The sequence below is a fragment of the Ornithorhynchus anatinus genome, chromosome X2 (genome assembly GCF_004115215.2).
Source record: "Ornithorhynchus anatinus isolate Pmale09 chromosome X2, mOrnAna1.pri.v4, whole genome shotgun sequence".
Taxonomy (NCBI): domain Eukaryota; kingdom Metazoa; phylum Chordata; class Mammalia; order Monotremata; family Ornithorhynchidae; genus Ornithorhynchus; species Ornithorhynchus anatinus.
This window is the reverse complement of record NC_041750.1, coordinates 12,643,389-12,662,269: the sequence shown is the minus strand read 5'-3', so window position 1 is coordinate 12,662,269 and position 18,881 is coordinate 12,643,389. Positions and strand designations below refer to the sequence as shown.

General features: G+C 47.3%; 1 protein-coding gene across 1 annotated transcript in view; it reads left to right on the top strand.

Moving 5' to 3' along the window:
• The first annotated feature begins 362 nt into the window (after positions 1-362).
• Positions 363-18,881, top strand: part of ATP8B3 (ATPase phospholipid transporting 8B3) — a 53,838-nt gene continuing 35,319 nt past the window's right edge. The window contains exons 1-9 of the mRNA XM_029053358.1: positions 363-455; positions 11,446-11,510; positions 11,869-11,960; positions 12,808-12,921; positions 16,725-16,823; positions 17,194-17,255; positions 17,983-18,055; positions 18,144-18,214; positions 18,357-18,372. Of these exons, the coding sequence (XP_028909191.1) occupies positions 11,456-11,510; positions 11,869-11,960; positions 12,808-12,921; positions 16,725-16,823; positions 17,194-17,255; positions 17,983-18,055; positions 18,144-18,214; positions 18,357-18,372 (582 nt within the window). The 5' untranslated portion in view covers positions 363-455; positions 11,446-11,455. The remainder of the gene's footprint in view (positions 456-11,445; positions 11,511-11,868; positions 11,961-12,807; positions 12,922-16,724; positions 16,824-17,193; positions 17,256-17,982; positions 18,056-18,143; positions 18,215-18,356; positions 18,373-18,881) is intronic.

Genomic DNA, 18,881 nt, shown 5'->3' with positions numbered 1-18,881 from the left:
AATCCAATCCACTTCAGTGGAGCTAAGTGAACTGAAATAGTGGCTGAGAATGGGAGTGAAATGGACGGAACGTGAACTCTTTGGGAGCCCTGGCTGAGAAGGACAAGACTTCCTGGAAGGGCCATTACTTCTACTCTGGACTCTGGAAAGGAATGGGAAAGAGAGAAAGAGAGAGAGAGAGAGAGAGAGAGAGAGAGAGAGAGAGAGTGTATGTGTGTGTGTGCACGCGCGCGTATGTGTGCCTGAATATGCGCCCTCGTCTGGGGACAGTAGCTCTGTTTTCTCTTCAGCAGGCATCCTGGGAGGAGCTTTTCTGCCTCTCTCTCACGTGCTCACGGTTGCATTTAAGACCTGAATGCCTCAACTCTCTCCAGACAGCTCCGTCAGCACAGTACAGGAGGTGTGAGGTCTCTGTCCAACGCTCGAACCTGATTCCAGGAGCCCTCAGGGCCCAGGTGAGTCCCCTACTGGCCTGTAGGCTGATTGTAATCTGAGGGGCTTGGCTTTCTTTAGAACAGGGGCTAGGGGCAGCACGGTACTTTCTGGCTCTCTCTTGGTTGGCTCAGTCCCTACCCAGGGGGACAGGGTGCTGCCTAGAGCCACACTCCTGGATTTGCTGAAGTGAAAAATCTGCTCAGTTGGATAGGGAAAGACTGGAGAATCCAAATCCCTGTGGTAGTGGGGCTGGTGAGTGGAAGCCTTTGCATGGATTCCCCTGAATCCCCATGTTACGAGATTACCTCCAACTGTGCCAGTGGCCACTGCAAAATACTAGCCCTCCAGGGCTCTTGTTTTGATCGCATATGTCTCCAGGAGCTGACACTAACTTCCCCCCTTCTCCCCTGGCTTCAAAGTCAGGAGAGGGAATTCTTTCGCTGCTTTGCAGATTGGCACACGGGAGCATGGGTAATTTCCCGGTTCCGAGCTGGAACTGTAGGCATGGGTGTGTGGCAGATTAGAGAATTCCAAGGAGCACATCATGGGGAACTAGGAATCCAGGGACTAAGGGCCTCTAAGGGGAGTAGTTTCTGAAAACTATGCAGAGGAGAGCAGGAGGCGGGGGTTAGCCTTTGTGGGACAGGCACTGTCTTGTACAGGTAAAAAAGCTAGAAAAGCAAGATGTTAGTAATATTACTGTACTTTCAATGCTTCAGAAATAATTCTCTAGCCAAACACTCAGCCCTCTCCTGCTAGACTAGTGTGAGCTTTGGTTTGTAGTTTTGCAGGTCTGTCCTCGGGGGGTGGAGGTGAGTGCAGGCTCCACAGAGGCTGTTTCTTGGGGAGGCAGAGATGGGTGGGATACCCATATGAGGCCCAGTGCTCTGATTAAGAAACGTCTTTGTGAATTGCTGCAGAAAGCCCCAAGAGGCCCCCTTTTCTAAGTAGCTTGGAAACTAAGCTGCAGTTGTTCGGCTGCTCAAACTTTCTGGGATTGGAACTGCTAATTCCTGAGGTGCCCACTGAAGGTGGAAAACCCCCTAGTCTCATCCCCTGTCCTCTGTCCACCAAGCCAAGTTTGGCTTGGGAGGGGTACCTGGCTGAACTCTCAGGGGCCTGAACTCCTTGCTTCTGGAGTTACCTAGCTCTTTCCCTCCCACTCTGCAGAGAGAGGGGCCCATTTCCATTTCTTCCTGGGCTCAGCTCTTTCCTAAGGGGGTGGGGTGGGGGCAGGGGGACAGAGAGGGAGGAAGAAGACAGGAAGCAAACTCCTGAAAACTTCCCTGAGGACTTAGGTTCTAAGTTGAGCTGGATGGATAAGCAATCAACCAATGGTATTTATTGAACGCTTGTCTGTTTGTGTACGGGGAAGCAGCATGGCTCAGTGGAAAGAGCCTGGGCTTGGGAGTCAGAGGTCATGGGTTCGAATCCTGCTCTGCCCCTTGTCAGCTGTGTGACTGTAGGCAAGTCACTTCACTTCTCTGTGCCTCAGTTCCCTCATCTGTAAAATGGGGATTAAGACTGTGAGCCTCAAAAAATGGGGATTAAGACTGTGAGCCTCACGTGGGGCAACCTGATTACCCTGTATCTACCCCAGCGCTTAAAATAGTGCTCTGCACATAGTAAGTGCTTAACAAATACCAACATTATTATTATTATTATTATTACTAAACACACAAGAAGGTTCAATACAACAGAATTGGTAGACATGTTGCCTGCCTGCCGGGCTTTTTGGGTAGAGAGAGTTGGGTGAAATCTATATCTTGGGAACACTGAAATGGAATTGCCTTCTCCCCAGCTCCCTGAGATAGAGGGATTGGGCTTCCAAACTCATTTGGGAAGGGATCCCTTCCACAGGGAAGCAGAGATTCCCATTGCCTCCATACTGCAGCTAGACTGTCCAGCCTCCTTTCCTTTGGAAATGGCAACTTCCTTCTTTCTCTCCTGTGCCACCACTCATCATTCAGAAGTTGATCCTCTCCTTTCTCCCCATTTCGTGCTTCCACACCCTTCTCCTTTCTTTCCTCCCCCTCCTCCTTTCTCTTCTCTCCCTCCCTCCCATCTCTTCCCTCCCCCCTTTTCTCCTCCTCCCCCCTTCTCATCCCTCTTCTCTCTTGTCCCTCCCTCATCCCTCCCCCCTCTTTCCTCTCCCCCCTTTATTGTCCCTCCCTCTTTCCTTCCCCCTGCCCAGTCCCAACACTAACTCTGTTGGAGTTGGAATTCTAAAATTTTGCAGCTGGCATCTGGGTTGCTGACACATATGAAAACCCTTGGCTTCTTCCCCCAGAAAAGTTTCTCTTGTGATGGTTATCAGTGAGGATCAGATTTCGGCTAGCTTTTCAGGCCTTTCACTGCCCCTAAACCTCTCTCTTCCCTGCCACTTAAAATTTCATTTCATTCCTCTTAGAGGGAGGGTAACTGTCTCTCTCTTTGCCTGGCTCGCCTCTTCCTCAAAATGTCCCTTGTCATTTCAGTGGCTGCTGCTGTTGTTTACTTGCTGCAAGGTTGCTGTGACTGGGTGCCATTTTCAAGTGTTGAGATGGCTCTAGTGCTTCCTAACCTACTCAGAGTCAAGATACATGGTTTCCAGTCCCAGTTTTGCTGCCTCTTTTTATGTGAACAAATCACCTAACCTCTCTGTTTCAATTTCCCCACTGGTAAACTGAAGGGAAAGATCCCTTCTAGAGATGTTAGGAGGGTTATGATATCTCATACATGAAGTCACCAGAGCTCCTTTGAGGATGGTGCTGTGAAGCAGCTTGGCTTAGTGGAAAGGGCATGGGCCTGGGAATCAGGGGACCTGGGTTCTAATTCTAACTCCACTTTTGTGTTGTGTGACCTTGGGCAAATCATTTCACTTCTCTCTACCTCAGTTTCCTTCTCTGCAAAATGAAAATTCAATACCTGCTCTCCCTCCTACTTAGTTTATGAGCCCCATGTGGGACCTGATTATCTTGTATCTACCCCAGTGCAAATACCACAATTATTATTATTGTTTTAAATTTCTACAGTTTAGCCTGTTTGTGCTTGGACATAATACTGAACTGGCAGTTTGTAGAACAAATGCAACAAGATAAAATTAACTTCAAAACTAGCCCTTCACCAACCATATAGGAGATGGAAGCTGCCAACATGAATTGAGGATGAGGTTGGGGGAGGAACAGCAGTCCCTTCCCTACCCCTGCTCCTGGGGGCACCTTTGCTGGCTTAAGTGTCAGATGGGAAGAGTGCGACTTCTGCTCCATGGGCCTGGCTCTGTAGCATCCTCTCCTGGAAAGTGGGGATATGGAAGCACTTGAGTTTAGGAGATGGGGAAATGGTCTGGGCAGCAGCAGCCACCCCCTCAAAAATCATTGTCACGGAGATGGAGTGGGAGAAACAGTCTTGCTGGATCCCTCCCTTAACTACTGGAGCAGGTCCTATCTAATTCCTGCTCCTTGGATAATGACTCGGTACCATGTGCATTGTGCTGGGCATGCAGCATTATGTAATGATGTTATATGTGCCATTTTGTGCCAAATTCACCTGAACCTTGAGTGTTCCCCTGGGGCAGACCTCTAACCTCCTCACACCTGCTGGAAAGCCTTGGGGTTTCCCCTTTGAGGTGTCTCTGAACACTCAGAAGCAGCAGCAGGAGCTGCAGTGGAGGGAGGCTGGTACTGAAAATAACAAATACCAGACATAAAGACATCCTGCTGCCATATTTGGACTGGACCTGGGCCAGACAAGCTGAAAGCTAGACTGTCCAATATAAAACCAGAACACTGGGCACCTCATCTGCAACTAGCTTTCTGTTTATCCTCCTGCCTCCCTGCCAATGCTTTCCCTGACTACATTTCTTCCTCCCCAACTGAGCTTTTCCTTCCCTCCTCACACAGTTTCTCCCTGTCCCCATCAATTCTTCAATAGGGAAGACATGCACTGCAATATTCCCACTCCCACCTCTGCTTGAAGTCATCTTGGGACTTCAAGGCCAGTCTGTGCCATGGAGGTTTTTCTGTATACTCATAAGAGTCACATACAGTTTGGGCCTAATCTACTTGGTAGGCTAGGCTCCCAGAAACACCAGGTTCAGTGCCAGATCCTCAGAGAGAACTCTTAATATTTGCTATGGCTGCTTTTGAAAAAAGAACTTTGGTCTTGAACCAAAGTGGTGACCTTTTATGGTGACTTTGCATGAGGACCACCCTTACTAGTATCCTGGGTTTAAAGAAGGTTAAAACTTTTCCAGGCCTGCTTGATGGCCTCTATGAAGGATCCTGACAAATGGTAGTATGTAAACAACACTGTTTTTTTTTTAGGGATCTCAAAAGGTAGGGCTTTTCCCTCCCAAAGTTACATGACAAGGCAAGGCATGGTATTGTAAGGCCTGGTGGAAAGAGTAGGGACTGCAAGTCAGGAAGCCCATGTTCTAATCTCAGCTCTGTCACTGGCCTGCTGTGTGACCTTGGACAAGTTGCCTAACCTCTCTCGGTCTCAGTCTTCCCATCTGTTAAATGGGGAAAAGATACCTGCACTCCCACCCTCTTAGATTGTGAGGCACCATGAGGGACAGGGACTGCATCCTATCTGATTATCTTTTATCCTCCCCAGTGCTGGGCAAATAGTAAATGCTCAGGAAATCCCATCATTATGTCTCCCTGGGCCTGTACCACTGGGCAAGGTAAGCCAGTCCTTCCATCTGCCTCCTCTACATTGAGCCAGGGTCAGAGATGGTGCATTAGATGGCAAGAGGTGGCTGAAGACTAGAGAAAAGGTATATTCCCTCTGCTTCTCTGCTTTGCCCAACTCACTGTGCTGAGAATTTGTCTGGAGAATTCAGAACTACAGCATTCTCTGATTCTCCTCCCGCCGAGGCTGCAGGACCAGGTCCAACTGGCACTGAATAAAATCAGTCAGGATTTGGGCCAGGCTCAGATTGTCTGGAATGAGAAGGTGGGGGAAGAAGGAGATGAAACTAAATACTTCACTGTTGTCTTTGTTCTGGCCTTATCTCCCAGTAGATACTTGCTGTGCCTTGGTGACCTTGGGCCTGTGGGCTGGTGTCACCCTGCATGGTTAGCATCAGAGCCCTGGGTTTTTTCTTGGGCCTTAGCAGTGCCCCTGATGATGATAAATTACTTATTTATTTATATTAATGTCTGTCTCCCCCTCTAGACTGTAAGCTTGTTCTGGCAGGGAGTGGGTCTGCTAACTCTGTTGTATTGTTCTTGACCAAGTGCTAAGTACAGTGCTCTGCACATAGTAAGCACTCAATAAATGCCGCCTCCAAATCAAACAGAAACTCCTTACCACTGGCTTTAAAGCAATAAATCACCTTGCCCCCCACCTACCTCACCTCTCTACACTCCTACCACAACCCAGCCTGCACAATTCACTCCTCTAATGCTAACCTACTCACTGTACCTCAATCTCGATATCACTGATGACCACTAGCCCATCTCCTGCAACACCCTCCTTCTTCATATCCTGCAGACAGTTACTTTCCCCGCCCTTCAAAGCCTTATTGAAAGGCTTTTCAATCTCTTCCAAGAGGCCTTCCCTGACTATGCCCTCTCTTCCTTTTCTTCCACTTCCTTCTGCCCTTCTGCTTCACCCTGACTTGCTCCCTTTATTCATCAGCCCCCTCCCAACCCCACAGTACTTATGTACATATCCGTAATTTATTTATTTATATTAATGTCTGTCTCCCCCTCTAGACTGTAAGCTCATTATGGGCAGGGACTGTGTCAGCTATACGGTTATACTGTACTCTCCCAAGTGCTTAGTACAGTAAGTGCTTACAGTGCACACAGTAAGCATTCAAAAATTATGATTGATTGATGCTTGTGGGATTTATTAAGTGTTTACTTTGTGCCAAGTACTGTACTAAGCACAGGGGTAGATACAAGATCATCAGGTGCAACACAACTCCTGTCTCACATGGGGCTCACAGTCTAAGTAGAAGGAAAGACAAGGTATAGAATCCCCATTTTACAGATGTCCTTTCACCAATATTTCCTGATATCCTTTTGCCCCAACATAGCCAGTTTTTATTCCCCATAATGTCTGCTGTTTCCTGTGGGGAGAATGCCCACCAATGGCTGGGAATCCAGCTTTCCAAATAGAGTGGCCATTGCCACAGTGGAAGTGGGAGAGCACTTCAGAGGTGTCTGGATAGATGATCTCAAGCATCATTGAAATGAGTCCATTGGGAATGAGTCAGAAGCAAATGAATTAGGCTTTTCGTCGTACTCTTGAGACAAAGAAGGAGCAGAGGAGTGCTCAGAGGTCAGGAAGGAGTCTGGTCTGGATATTGGGGTTCTGGTTGCTTCCAGTTGGTCAGTCTGGACACTCGATGACCTCAGTGTGTGTTTTGTGTGTATCTGTGTGTGTGTGTATACATGTGCATTCGTGTAACTCGGTGACTAAATGGGTGCCTTTGTGTGCATGTATGAATAATTCTGACTCTAATTTCCCTGACTGTAACAAACTGTGGGAGCATTTTGTGGGTGGGGACTAGACAGGAGGACCAGCTCAGCGTTTTTCCCTTAAACTTACTTCATTGGTCTGGTTCCCAGAAGTCATATCGATACAGCAGAGCTCAAGGATCAGGAGTGACCTTGGAAGTCTCCTAGTCTGAGCATCACAAGGAGTCTGGTCAGTTCTAGATAGGGTTCAGACCTTGAAATCATATCTTCTGGAGGAGGGGTAAGAACCAAGTAGTTTGGCAAAACCTAAAGAGAAGGCGTTCCATGCATTGGGAAAACCTTGAGCAATGGGTTGGAGGCAAGAGAATCACAAACAAGGGACATCAGAAGCAATAGATCATACAAAAGTTCCTGCCCATTGACTTCAAAGCACTCCACCAGTTCTCTCCTTTTGTAAAAAAAATGGTATTTGTTTAGTTCTTATTCTGTGCCAGGCTCTGTACTAAGCACCAGGTTAGATACAAGCTAACCAGGTTGGACACAGTCCCTGTCCCATGTGGGGCTCACAGTCCCCAGTAATTGAGGGACAGAGATGTTAAGTGACTTGTCCAAGATCACACAGAAGACAAGAGTACTCACTTCAGCCACTTGCTACACCCCAGTTAGCACTCTTCGTGCCTCCCAAGCTCACCTTCCTACTATTCACTGTTCTCAATCTCCCAACCCCAGCTCACTGGTCACATCCTACCCCCTTGGAAAACTCTCCCCCTTCAAATTCTCCAGCTGGAGGCTCTCCACATCTTTAAATCCCAGTAGGCTTTTCCCAACTAAAAGAAGCAGCATGGCCTAGTGGAAAGAGTGTGGGCCTGGGAGTCAGAGGACCTGGGTTGCAGAAGCAGCATGGCTCAGTGGAAAGAGTCCAGGCTTGGGAGTCAGAGGTCATGGGTTCTAATCCCAGATCTGCCACTTAGCTGTGTGAACTTGGGCAAGTCACTTCACTTCTCTGTGCCTCAGTTCCCTCATCTGTAAAATGGGGATTAAGACTGTGAGCCCCACTTGGGACAACAATCACCTGTATTCCCCCTCCCTCCCACCCCCTAGTGCTTAGAACAGTGCTTTGCACATAGTAAGCGCTTAACAAATACCATCATTATTATAATCCTGGCTCTGCGTCTTGTCTGCTGTATGACTTTGGGAAAGTCACTTAAATTTTATGTGCCTCAGTTCCCTCATTTGAAAAATGGAGATTAAGACTATGAGCCCCGTGTAGGGCATGGACTGTGTCCAGTCTGATTCCTTGAATCTACCCCATCGTTTAGTACAATTCCTGGTTCATAGTAAGTGCTTAACAAATGACAAACTAATTCCCAGTAATAAAAAAAAATGATCATTGTGGCATTTGTTAAGTGCCTACTATATTCCAAGCAAAGTACTTTTATCTGTATCTGCTGGGGCAGATACAAGGTAATCAGGTCAGACAGTCTTTGTCCCCCATAGGGCTCACAGCCTATGGGGGAGGAGAAGTATTTTATCCACATTTTACAGATAAGGAAACGGAGGCACAGAGCAGTTAAGTGACTCACCCAAGGTCACACAACAGGGAAGTGACAGGGCTAGGATTAGAACCCAGATCCTCTGACTCCCAGGACGTGCTCTTTCCACTAGGCCATGCTGCTTCTCAATACCCCTGGTGACATCAGCCCACCAGCCGCCTTTCGTGTCTATTGAACTTGCTGCATATGATGCTCAGCAGGGCACTACCCCCATTTGGAGATTGAAGCAATAAATAATATGTGACAAAGATGATGTTAAAACCTGGTTAGAGATGAGTGGCAGGGCTGGGAGAGGATGGCGGGGGGAGTTGTTGAGGGGAGTTTCAGCAGTTTGTCCAACCAAGTGAACCAGCGGGGTTTTTTTTCTGGCTTGGTCTGGTTGGGAACCTTCTCCTGTTTTGAGCCCACACCACCTGATTAGAAAAATGAAGCTCTTTTATAGAGAGAATCAATTTTTGGAAATTATATATTGAACTGTGGTTACTCCTTTGATATCAGTTTTTCTCAGCAATGTTGCTGTAGGTCAGGAATCTGGAGAATATTTCTTAAACTCTCACATTGGGCAACCCTCATTCCCTAACCCTCCATCCCCACTTGCCCCAGGGATCACTCACCTTAAACCACTGAGAAACAGAAAAGACACCACTTTCTCAGAGGCCATCTCACAGGTCATCAACTCCTATTAGGAGTCACCCTCAGAAGGCCTCTGGCATGCAGAGTTCTGAGTTCCCTGGACTGGTGATTGGGTTTCTTAATTACTTGTGTGATGAGTGAAAAATTACCCTGGGCTCCAAGCTCTCTTGGAAAAAGCTTGGCCCCTAGAGAGAGCTGGAAATTATTGCCTGGATTCCTCTCCCCTCTCTCCCCTCACCTTCTCCTCTTAATCTTTCTCTTTCTGCCTTATGAAGTCATTTTCATTCTCATTCTTCCTCTGCCCTACCCTTCTCTGCACCCACCTCTTCATACCTTCACGTTCCCTTGTCCCCATTCCTTTGCCACAGAGTTGTATGCCCACGGAGCACTTGGTAAGAGTGCTGTCTCTGTTAGGACTGCAGCCCAATTACAAATAATGTCTGAACTATTGACTGGAAATACAAGACTCCTATGTATACGTCATTGCCAATCAGTCCCCAGTGTTTCTTGATGACCTATAAGTGAAAGGAAGTGAGTGAAAGGAAAACATCATGGGCCCTGCCCTCAAAGCTAACAGCCTAATGGGGGAAACCAGATAAACCTAGAGACCCCAGAACAAATGAAAAAAATATGAAATCCAAATGAATGAAACAAAAAAGAGTCTAAAAATATACAAAAAACACAAATGAAGGAAAAAGGAGTTTATATTGGGCCTAAGTGCATCAGGATTTCTGGGACATTTGGAGTGGTGAGTCAACCAGGTGAGGTCAGTCTGACAAGGTTTCATTAAGGAGGGAAGCTTACAGGTTTTTTAAGAGAAAGGCAGAGGTTTGATGATGAAGCTATGGAAGGAGAACAGCATGTACAAAGGCAAGGAGGTGGAGGTGGGGGGCACTGTAAACAGTTGGCCTTGTTGTACCAGAGTGCCTAGCATTTTGCATTTTTATGCATTTAATATTCATATACACAGAACTCTCTGGCCTCTGTTCCTTTTAGGTGGTCTTGATTCTAAGAATAACCATCTTGTTTTAGAGAAAACACAAAGGCAAAGAAGGAGCCAGGGCTGGATAAATCAGTGTCCTACAGTTCGCTGATCAGAAAATTATAGATTGCCATGAGAAAATAAAGGTCCTATCTCCAGTCCATATTTTCTTTTGCTGCCTAGATCATTTTTCTAAAATGTCACACTATAGTTATCCTGTACTCCTCAACACACCCAATGGTTGCTCATTCCTCTCCATATTATGCAGAAATCCCTAACCATTGGAGGTTTTGAGAGAGTGCATAAACATTAAGTGCTAAGGGTGGCTGTAGGACAAACATAACCTGGGAAGGTGGACCTTCATCAGGAAGGGCCTCCTGCAGGAAGTAGTTTTTTCAGGAGGGCTTTGAAGATGGGGGAAAATTGTGGGCTGGCTGGTTTGAAGTGGGAGGGAGTTCCAGGCATAAGGAAGATCCTCTGATGACTTCTCAGGTCTAAAGCTCAAAAACTCATTGTGGTCAGGGAATGTGTCTGTTAAAATGTTGGGTTGTATTCTCCCAAATGCTTAGTAAAGTGCTCTGCACACAGTAAATGCGTAACAAATTCGATTGATTGACTGATTGATTGAGCTGATGAGCGGATTTCCTTTCAAATCCTGTGGCAGCCACGTTCAAGCATGAGGAGAGTTTTCTCTGGGCTCCTCAGTGGACTTGCTAAAGGTGTTGGCTTTCATGCTGATGGACATTTAGAAATCTTGATTTTGAAATTGAAGCTTCCACTTCAACTTTTATATGCATTCTTTTCTTTTAGGTTATTTCCTCTTATGTCTTCAGACTGCATAGCATAATTTCCCGCAGTGCCACACCACTGTGGTGGTTCAGAAGGTTGGGAGTTCTGATGACTGGGCACACATACAAACAGAGCATGCAAAAGCCCTAACAGGCTATGCCAACTCCTCTTAGGGTCAGGCCAGGAAGCTCCCTGGAACACACCTTCTGTTATTTCTCCAGGAGACTTTTCAGCCTCCTGAGGGACAGAATGTCCCCCACCTTCCCTCAGGAGATGATTCCCAAATCAAACAGTTGCCACCATCAAGATTACTCTTCTCTGTTGGACCCAGGTGTTCCTTGCTGGTTTCCCTTTGGGGATGAGGGCTGGAGAGGAGGAGGAATAGGCAAGCTCTGGTGGCAAGAGCCCTGTATTGGAATTTGGATACCAGGCTGTGTGTCTGGCTCCATCATTTATTCCCTCTCTGAGGCCTTGGGCTACCCTCCTGAGCGAGAATTGCCCTACTCTCTCTGAATCCTGGAGCGGGGGAGGGGATTGGATCTGGAAGAAGAGACTTTGACTGCTGAAGGAAAACTCCAGGTGATGACATTCCTGGTGGTCAGCAAGGCAGAGAGAAAGATGACTGTGCTGGTTCTTGTAGTTCTATCAGGATGAGTGGCAACGGTTCCCAGGACAACTACAAGGATAGCAATGAGAAAGAACCAGGTGAGTGCAACACTGATCAAGTTGGGGGTGGGGGATGAGGAGGCTGGGGAGTGAGGTGGGGAAGTAGATGTGAAGAAGTTCATCAGTGCTGGGAGGGTAGGAGATAGTTATAGGGAATAGTGTAGGCCCTGATGGGGAGCAGGGGGCTGTGGTTGGGAGAAGTATTTCAGTCCCACTACTGTGCCTGCTGATTTGTTTGTCTGCTCATGTGTTTGCTGTCAGGTGAGCCAGACACTTCCTGGGGAGCCAATTAGCTCTCCTTTGAGAGATAGTTAGTTACCATCTCCTCATCAGTGCATTCCACCAGCTGCTCAGTGCTTGGCAGTAAGAATTGCCATGGGTTCTATTTGGCTTTCAGAGTTCACCTGGGAGGTGAAGGCCAATGACCAGGCTTATCATGAGCAGATCAAGAAGAAGTTTTTCCTGTGCTGGAAGAAGAGAAAATATGCGGTGAGTCATTTTAGTCTGCTTCAGCCTTAGAGATGATGATTCACAAAAGGGTCCTAAGATATGAGGGGTTGGGAGAAGGGGAAATTGGGCCTGTTCAAGACTCAGGGTCCAGGCATCCAACTTCTTCCCCATTCTGTCTGTGGACTTTCCTTATCCTACCAGTGCCCCTTCGAAGCCTGGAGAGTTTGGTGGGTTGGAATCAATCAATGGTATTCAGTGAACACTTACTGTGTGCAGATCACTGTACTAAGCACTTGGGAGAGTACAGTACAGTAGAGTAGGTAGACAAGATCCCTGCCCTAAAGAAGCTTACCATCTAGTGAGAAGACAGATGTTAAGATCAATTACAAATGGATGTACTTAAGTGCTGTGGAAGTGGGGTGAAGATCAAAGTGCTAAAGGGCTATATAGCCAAGTGCATAGGTGATATAGAAGGGAGGGTGACTAGAGAAAGTGAAGGCTTAGTCAGGGAAGGGCTCTTGGAGGCAATATGATTTTAGTAGGACTTTGAAGATGGGGAGAACAGTAGTCTGTTGGATATGAAGGGGGAGGAAGTTTCAGGGCCAAGGGAGGATGTGGACAAGATGTTGGCAGTGAGATAGTAGAGTTTGAAGTACAGAGAGTAGGTTGGTATTTAAGGAGTGAAGTGGACACGTTGGGTTGTAGTAAAGATCATTCAGGTAAGATAGGAGGGGGAAGCTGATTCGGTGCTTTAAAACCCATGGTAAGGAGAAAGATGGAAGGAAACACTATTGAAGTAACTTTGGCTCCCATGACCTCCATGACTGGCAGGAAGGTGACCTGGCTTCAGCAGGGTCCAAAATAGGGGTGTTCATTGTTATTTCAGGATAATGCCATCAAGACAGCCAAGTACAATATATTCACCTTCCTGCCCTTGAACCTCTACGAGCAGTTCCATCGCATGGCCAACCTCTACTTCCTCTTCGTCATTCTCCTGCAGGTGAGGGATCTGAGGACATAGTGTAGGCTGGGGATGGGAGTCCCTGCTGGAACAGGGGGTGGGGATGGAAGAGAAAGTCTAGGCAAAGACTCCTCCTGTAATTGGAGAGGATCCCTTGGGCTCTCTGGGACCTAGGATAGCTGGGCTCAGGAATGGGAGGGTAGGCTAGTGGCTAGTTCATGGGCCTCATGTGTTTGATCCCTGACTCTGCCACCAACTACGCCCTTGGAGAACTCATTCGCTAACATGGCTTCAACTACCACCTCTATGTGGTTGATACCCAAAATCTACATCTCCAGCCCTGATCTCTCTCCTTCTCTGCAGTCTCACATTTCCTCTTGCCTTCAAGACATCTCTATTTGGATGTTCTCCCATCACCTCTAGCTTAACAGAACTCTATCTTCCTCCCCCTGACTTTCCCATCATTGTAGACAGAACCATTCATTCATTCAATCATATTTATTGAGCACTTACTGTGTGCAAAGCACTATCCTAAGTGCTTGGGAGAGTACTATATAACACCATCCTTCCTGTATCACAAGCCAGTAACCTTGGCTTTATCCTTGACTCCTCTCTCTCATTCAACCCACATATTTAATCCATCCCTAAATCCTATCAGTCCCACCTTCACAGCATTGCTAAAATCTGCCCTTTCCTCTCCATCCAAGATGCTAACATGCTAATACAATCACCCATCCTATCACATCTGGATTACTGCATCAGCCTCCTTGCTGATCTCCCAGCCTCCTGTCTCTCCCCACTCCAGTCCATACTTCACTCAGCTGCCTGGATCATTTTTCTACCAGGACATGTCACCCCACTCCTCAGAAAACTCCAGTGATTGACCATCCACCTCTGCATCCAAGAAAAACTTCTCACCATTGACTTTAAAGCACTCCACCATCATGCCCCCTCCAACCTCACCTCATTACTCTCCTTCTACAACTCAGCCTTCACACTTCGCTCCTCTAACGCTAACCTTCTCAATATGGTTTGATCTTGCCTATCTCTCTGTTGACCCTAGCCCACATCCTGCCTCTGGCCTGGAATGCCCTCCCTCCTCAAGTCTGACAATTACTCTCTCCCAACCCCCACAAAGCCTTATTGAAGGCACTTCTCCAAGAGGCCTTCCCAGACTAAGCCCCTCTTTTCCTCTTCTCCTAGTCTCTTCTCTGTCCCCCTGACTTGCTGTCTTTGTTCTTTCCCCCACTCCCAGCTCCATAGCTCTTATATACATATCTACAATTTATTTGCATTGATGTGTGTCTTCCCCACGCCCCTCCCCCCAGACTGTAAGATTGTCATGTGCAGGGAATGTCTCTGTGTATTGTACTCTCCCAAGTGCTTAGTACAGTGCTCTACACACAGTAAACACTCAATAAATATGACTGAATGAATAAATAATGGAAAGTTGAGTTTGAGGTTCATATTTATCAATAAGAAAGAACTTGGACCTATTTAGACACCTCTGTGAAAAAGAAACAAGAAGCTCCATAATTTTTCCACTCCTCATTCTCCTTCCTTTGCCATCTCTCTTTCTCTCCTCACCCCTAAAATATTTGCAGTAGCTGAGCTTGTGGATACCTTCAAGGGATGAGGTTATGCCAAGTATGTCTCTGGAGATAATCTGTTCTTCTGGCATCTTTCCCACCCTGAATCCTAATTCTCTTTCTGTGGAAAAGAGGAAATGCCAAGTAAATGTCTCAGGGGGAAGTGAGAGGAAGAGCCACTGTTCTGCTATTCAGGAACAAATGAGCTATTTCCCTGCCAATGACCTCAACCTAATGGGCCAAAGGGAGGAGACATTCTGCCAAGATGATCCAGGAATCGGGGGTTTCAGGGTTTCAAAGACAGTATTGGATTGACTGCCAGAGATCAATCAGTGGTATTTATTGAGCACTTACTGTGTGCAGAGCATGGAACTAAGCTCTTGGGAGAATACACTCTAAGTGCAACATACAGTATCAATCAATCAGTAATAACACTGGTTAAATTCTGACCCCAGGCAAAGCAGAGAATGGTGCTAAGGTCTGGGGAAGAGATGTGGACATGGATTCAGACAACCGGTCCCTGGCCTAAGGGGGCTCCAAGTCCTCGGGAAGTGGAGTGGGCGGGGAGGAAGAGCAGGCTCGTGGGGAAGGAGTGGAGGGGGACAAAGAAAACAGGCTCACATGGTGGGCTCACATGGTGGAATCAAAACCAACAGCTGTGACATTAACAGTTGATGACTAGTCCAACGGTGTGGTCCTCAGTTCCCTCGGCTCCTCATGCCTCCAGGTAGGACCAAGCTGCTGCCACTCTCCCAGAGTCTTGCAGGGGATGGCATCTTCAGTGATTCTATACTCTGGAAGGGAAGGGGGAATTTTTCCTGTGTATCCACTTGTATATCAGGATCATCTTGCTAGTCCCTGACTCAGAGCAACATGACCTCCCCAAACTTACTATACATCTCCACTGCCCAATGCAGGTGAGGCCCCTAATGTCTTCTTCCTAAGGGTTTAATGCTTTGGGTTAAATCAGGAACTAGCATTTTTCCCAAGGGAGTTTTGCTGAAGAAAGTCCTATTTTAGTCACAATTCCAGTTGGGGAAAATCTAATGTCCAGTGTAAGCCCTATGGTCATGGGTTCTAATCCTGCCTCCGTCACTTGTCTGCTGTGTGACCTTGGGCAAGTCACTTCACTTCTCTGTGCCTCAGTTACCTCATCTGTAAAAATGGGGATTAAAAAATGTGAGCCCCACAAGGGACAATCTGATTACCTTGTATCTACCCCAGTGCTTAGAACAGTGCTCTGCACATAGTAAGTGCTTAACAAATACCATAATTATTATGCTGACAGAATGTGGAGTGTGTAGATGCTGCTTTCTGATAGGGATTCAGCACTGTTACTCCCACATCCAATCTGGCCCTGAGACCCTGGCATCACCACATTGATATGATGACAAAGGACATCTCCAGGTTTTTCAGTCCCTACGAAGTCCAGAGGCATAGTATGGGGAGAGAATAGGGTTGCAGTTCCACCAGACATGATTCTTAAATGGAATAAGTCTCAAGCTAATCAAGAGGTCCACACATGAAAGGTGCACTTAGGATGGCCAATGAGGGCACTCCCAAAAAACTGGAACCTGTGATGCGTGTGACAGTCCATGCATTTTGCTGCCCTGTAGTGTGATGTGCTGATGTCATGTGGAGGACACTATTTTTGTGGTAGTCTGCCAGATTCTGCTTGAATCTGCCTGAGCCCAGGATGTCTTTCTGGGGGTACTCTGTCACCTCCAATCAGCCCAGAGCCATCATAGTCCTCTCCTTGGTCCCTCCAAACAGCCACCAGTTTTGGGGTACAGGAGCTGAGGCGAAGGGAGGCTGTGCCTGAAAATGAAAACATGAGAAATCAAGGTGACTGGTGGTGCTGAATTAATGTGGGACAGGGGCAGAGCTGCTGAAAGCCTGGTATGAAACAGGACAAATGGGCACTGTACTTGCACTAGGATCCCTCTGCCTTATCTCCATTTGCCCAACCTAGTTTGCCATGAAAACTGAGCTGAATTGTGACTAATTATTATGCCAACCCTCCTTGGGTTGCATTGAAAATGAGACTGAAATCACAACGACTGTTAAGGAGTGGGCAAGATCCAGTCAGACTCTTTCATTGGCTGCAAGCTACTGCACTGTTTGGGGAAGACATAGAATCAGAGATGGTGAAGGGACAGAACTGGAATGGGGGTAGTGGTGTGTGGTGGGGCTCTGTTCTCAGGAAGACCATGGGCCCTGGATGATAATGAGACTGCATCTTTCCTACTGCAGACCATCCCAGAGATCTCCACACTGCCCTGGTTTGCCCTTTTGCTGCCCCTTGCCTGCCTCCTCATCATCAGGGGAACCCGGGACCTCGTGGATGATATCGTGAGTTCAGAGTGGATTGGGGGGACTGGCCCTACCCTGAGGATGGCAGTTTGGGGACTCCATATTCCCTGGGACAAGCCAGCTCAGTTTCTGGGGCAGGCTACGGGTTGGTCATATGAGGTCCAGAAACTAGTTCTCATGGCTTCACCCTATGGCCATCTTGGGATTTCATCCCTTCTTTCTTCCCAGCCCCTCCCTCCCCAACATGGCTCCCAGGACACATAGAGAGATTGACGCCTGACCCAGATGCTCTACTTTCCTCCTCATCCTTGCCTTTGTGGGGCCCAGTCTTATATTTCTCAGGCCCAGGGGCAGGCAGACTGTGGTCATTGGGTAATTTGCTTTCTGCTTCATTTCTTCTGTTTTCCAGGCCCGGCACAGGAGCGATTGGTCCATCAATAGCAGACCCTGCCAAATCCTGATTGGGAAAAGGTGAGGCAGATAGCAGTGATCTCCAGGGGGAGAGAAGGAATGCTTTCTTCATTTTCCTATCAGCAGCAGGGTATAGGGCCCTGTCAGAAAAGTCCTCAGTAGAAGAACTCATTAACCCAACCTTTCCCAAAGGTCAAGGTGAATAGAGCTTTGGCCTGGGCCCAGGTCAAAGACCTTGTAAGGCCTGGGGATACAAGGCTCTTCTTGATCTGAGATTAATCTCACTGGCTCAGAGTCAAAGCTTGGAAGTGGGAAGCAGCCTCTGCTGGGAGTATGGCATCTCTGACCCCTTTCCCTCTGCTCCTCCTCCCCTCCCCATTCCCCCTTCTCCCACCCTCTGCTCTTCTTCCTTCCCCTCCCCTCAGCACTGTGCATATTTGTATATATTATTTATTACCTTATTTATTTGGTTAATGATGTGTATATCTCTATGATTCTATTTATTTTGATGATGTCTGTGCTAGACTGTTAGTTTTGTTTTGTTCTGTTTTGCTTTGCTGTCTGTCTCCCCCGTTTAGATTGTGAGCCCGTTATTGGGTAGGGATTGTCTCTATCAGTTGCCGAATTGTACACTCCAAGCGCTTAATACAGTGCTCTGCACATAGTAAGCGCTCAATAGATACTATTGAATGAATGAATGACCAGGTCAGGGCTTGGACTCTGGGAGACTTTGTGGCATTATCCTGGCCTCCATCTCAGCCCTGGCCTTGAGCACCTTCCCTTATAGTTTCTGCAAGAAGAAATGGCGGGACATCCAGGTGGGCGATGTGGTTTGCCTGAAGAAGGACGACTTTGTTCCAGTAAGTTGGTGGCTTTTTCTTGCGGTTCTTCTTTATGTCTAAATGAAATCTCTCTGCCTACAATTGAACCCTATTCCTTATCTTCAAGGCCGACCTGCTCTTACTGGCCAGCTCAGAACCCAGCAGCCTGTGCTACGTGGAGACAGCTGACATTGATGGGTGAGAAGAAAGGGGCTGTGAGTTGGTGGGTGGCCCACAATCCCACCAGCTAATCCAGAGAAGGCTAACAGCAGGCCTAAAGGGATAGACCTCTTTCTTTCTGTTCATCCTTTGGGACATTGCCCATTGGACTCTTGGTCAGTGTGGAATCTATGCTGGTGTCCTAGTGGACAAGGTGGCTAATAATCACTCTCCTATAGCTGGGAGTAACATGGCAGAGGCACTAAGGATTCAGCCCTGGTGCTCATACTCTTAATCCCCATTTTACGAATGAGGTAGCTGAGGCCCAGAGAAGTGATGTGATATGCCCAAGGTCACACAGAAGACATGTGGTAGAGCTGGGATTAGAACCCAAGTCTTTCTGATTCCCAGGCCCATGCTCTATCCACTAAGCCATGCTGCTTTTTTAAAAGTGCGCATTGGCCGGAAATTGAACTTGGGCCTTCCAAGTGGCAGGCGAGAATTCTACCACTGAATAGTTAAACCATCCAATCCATATGTGTGTCTAAGCTATTTTTAAAGATCTTCAGGGATGGAGATTTCATAATTTCCTTTGGTCTTCCATCATAGTGTTTAATCATCTTAGTTTCTTGAAGTTCTTCCTAATGTCTAATTCAAATCTCTCTTCGTACGACATAAACCCACTTTCTCTTGGTTCTTCCTCTGT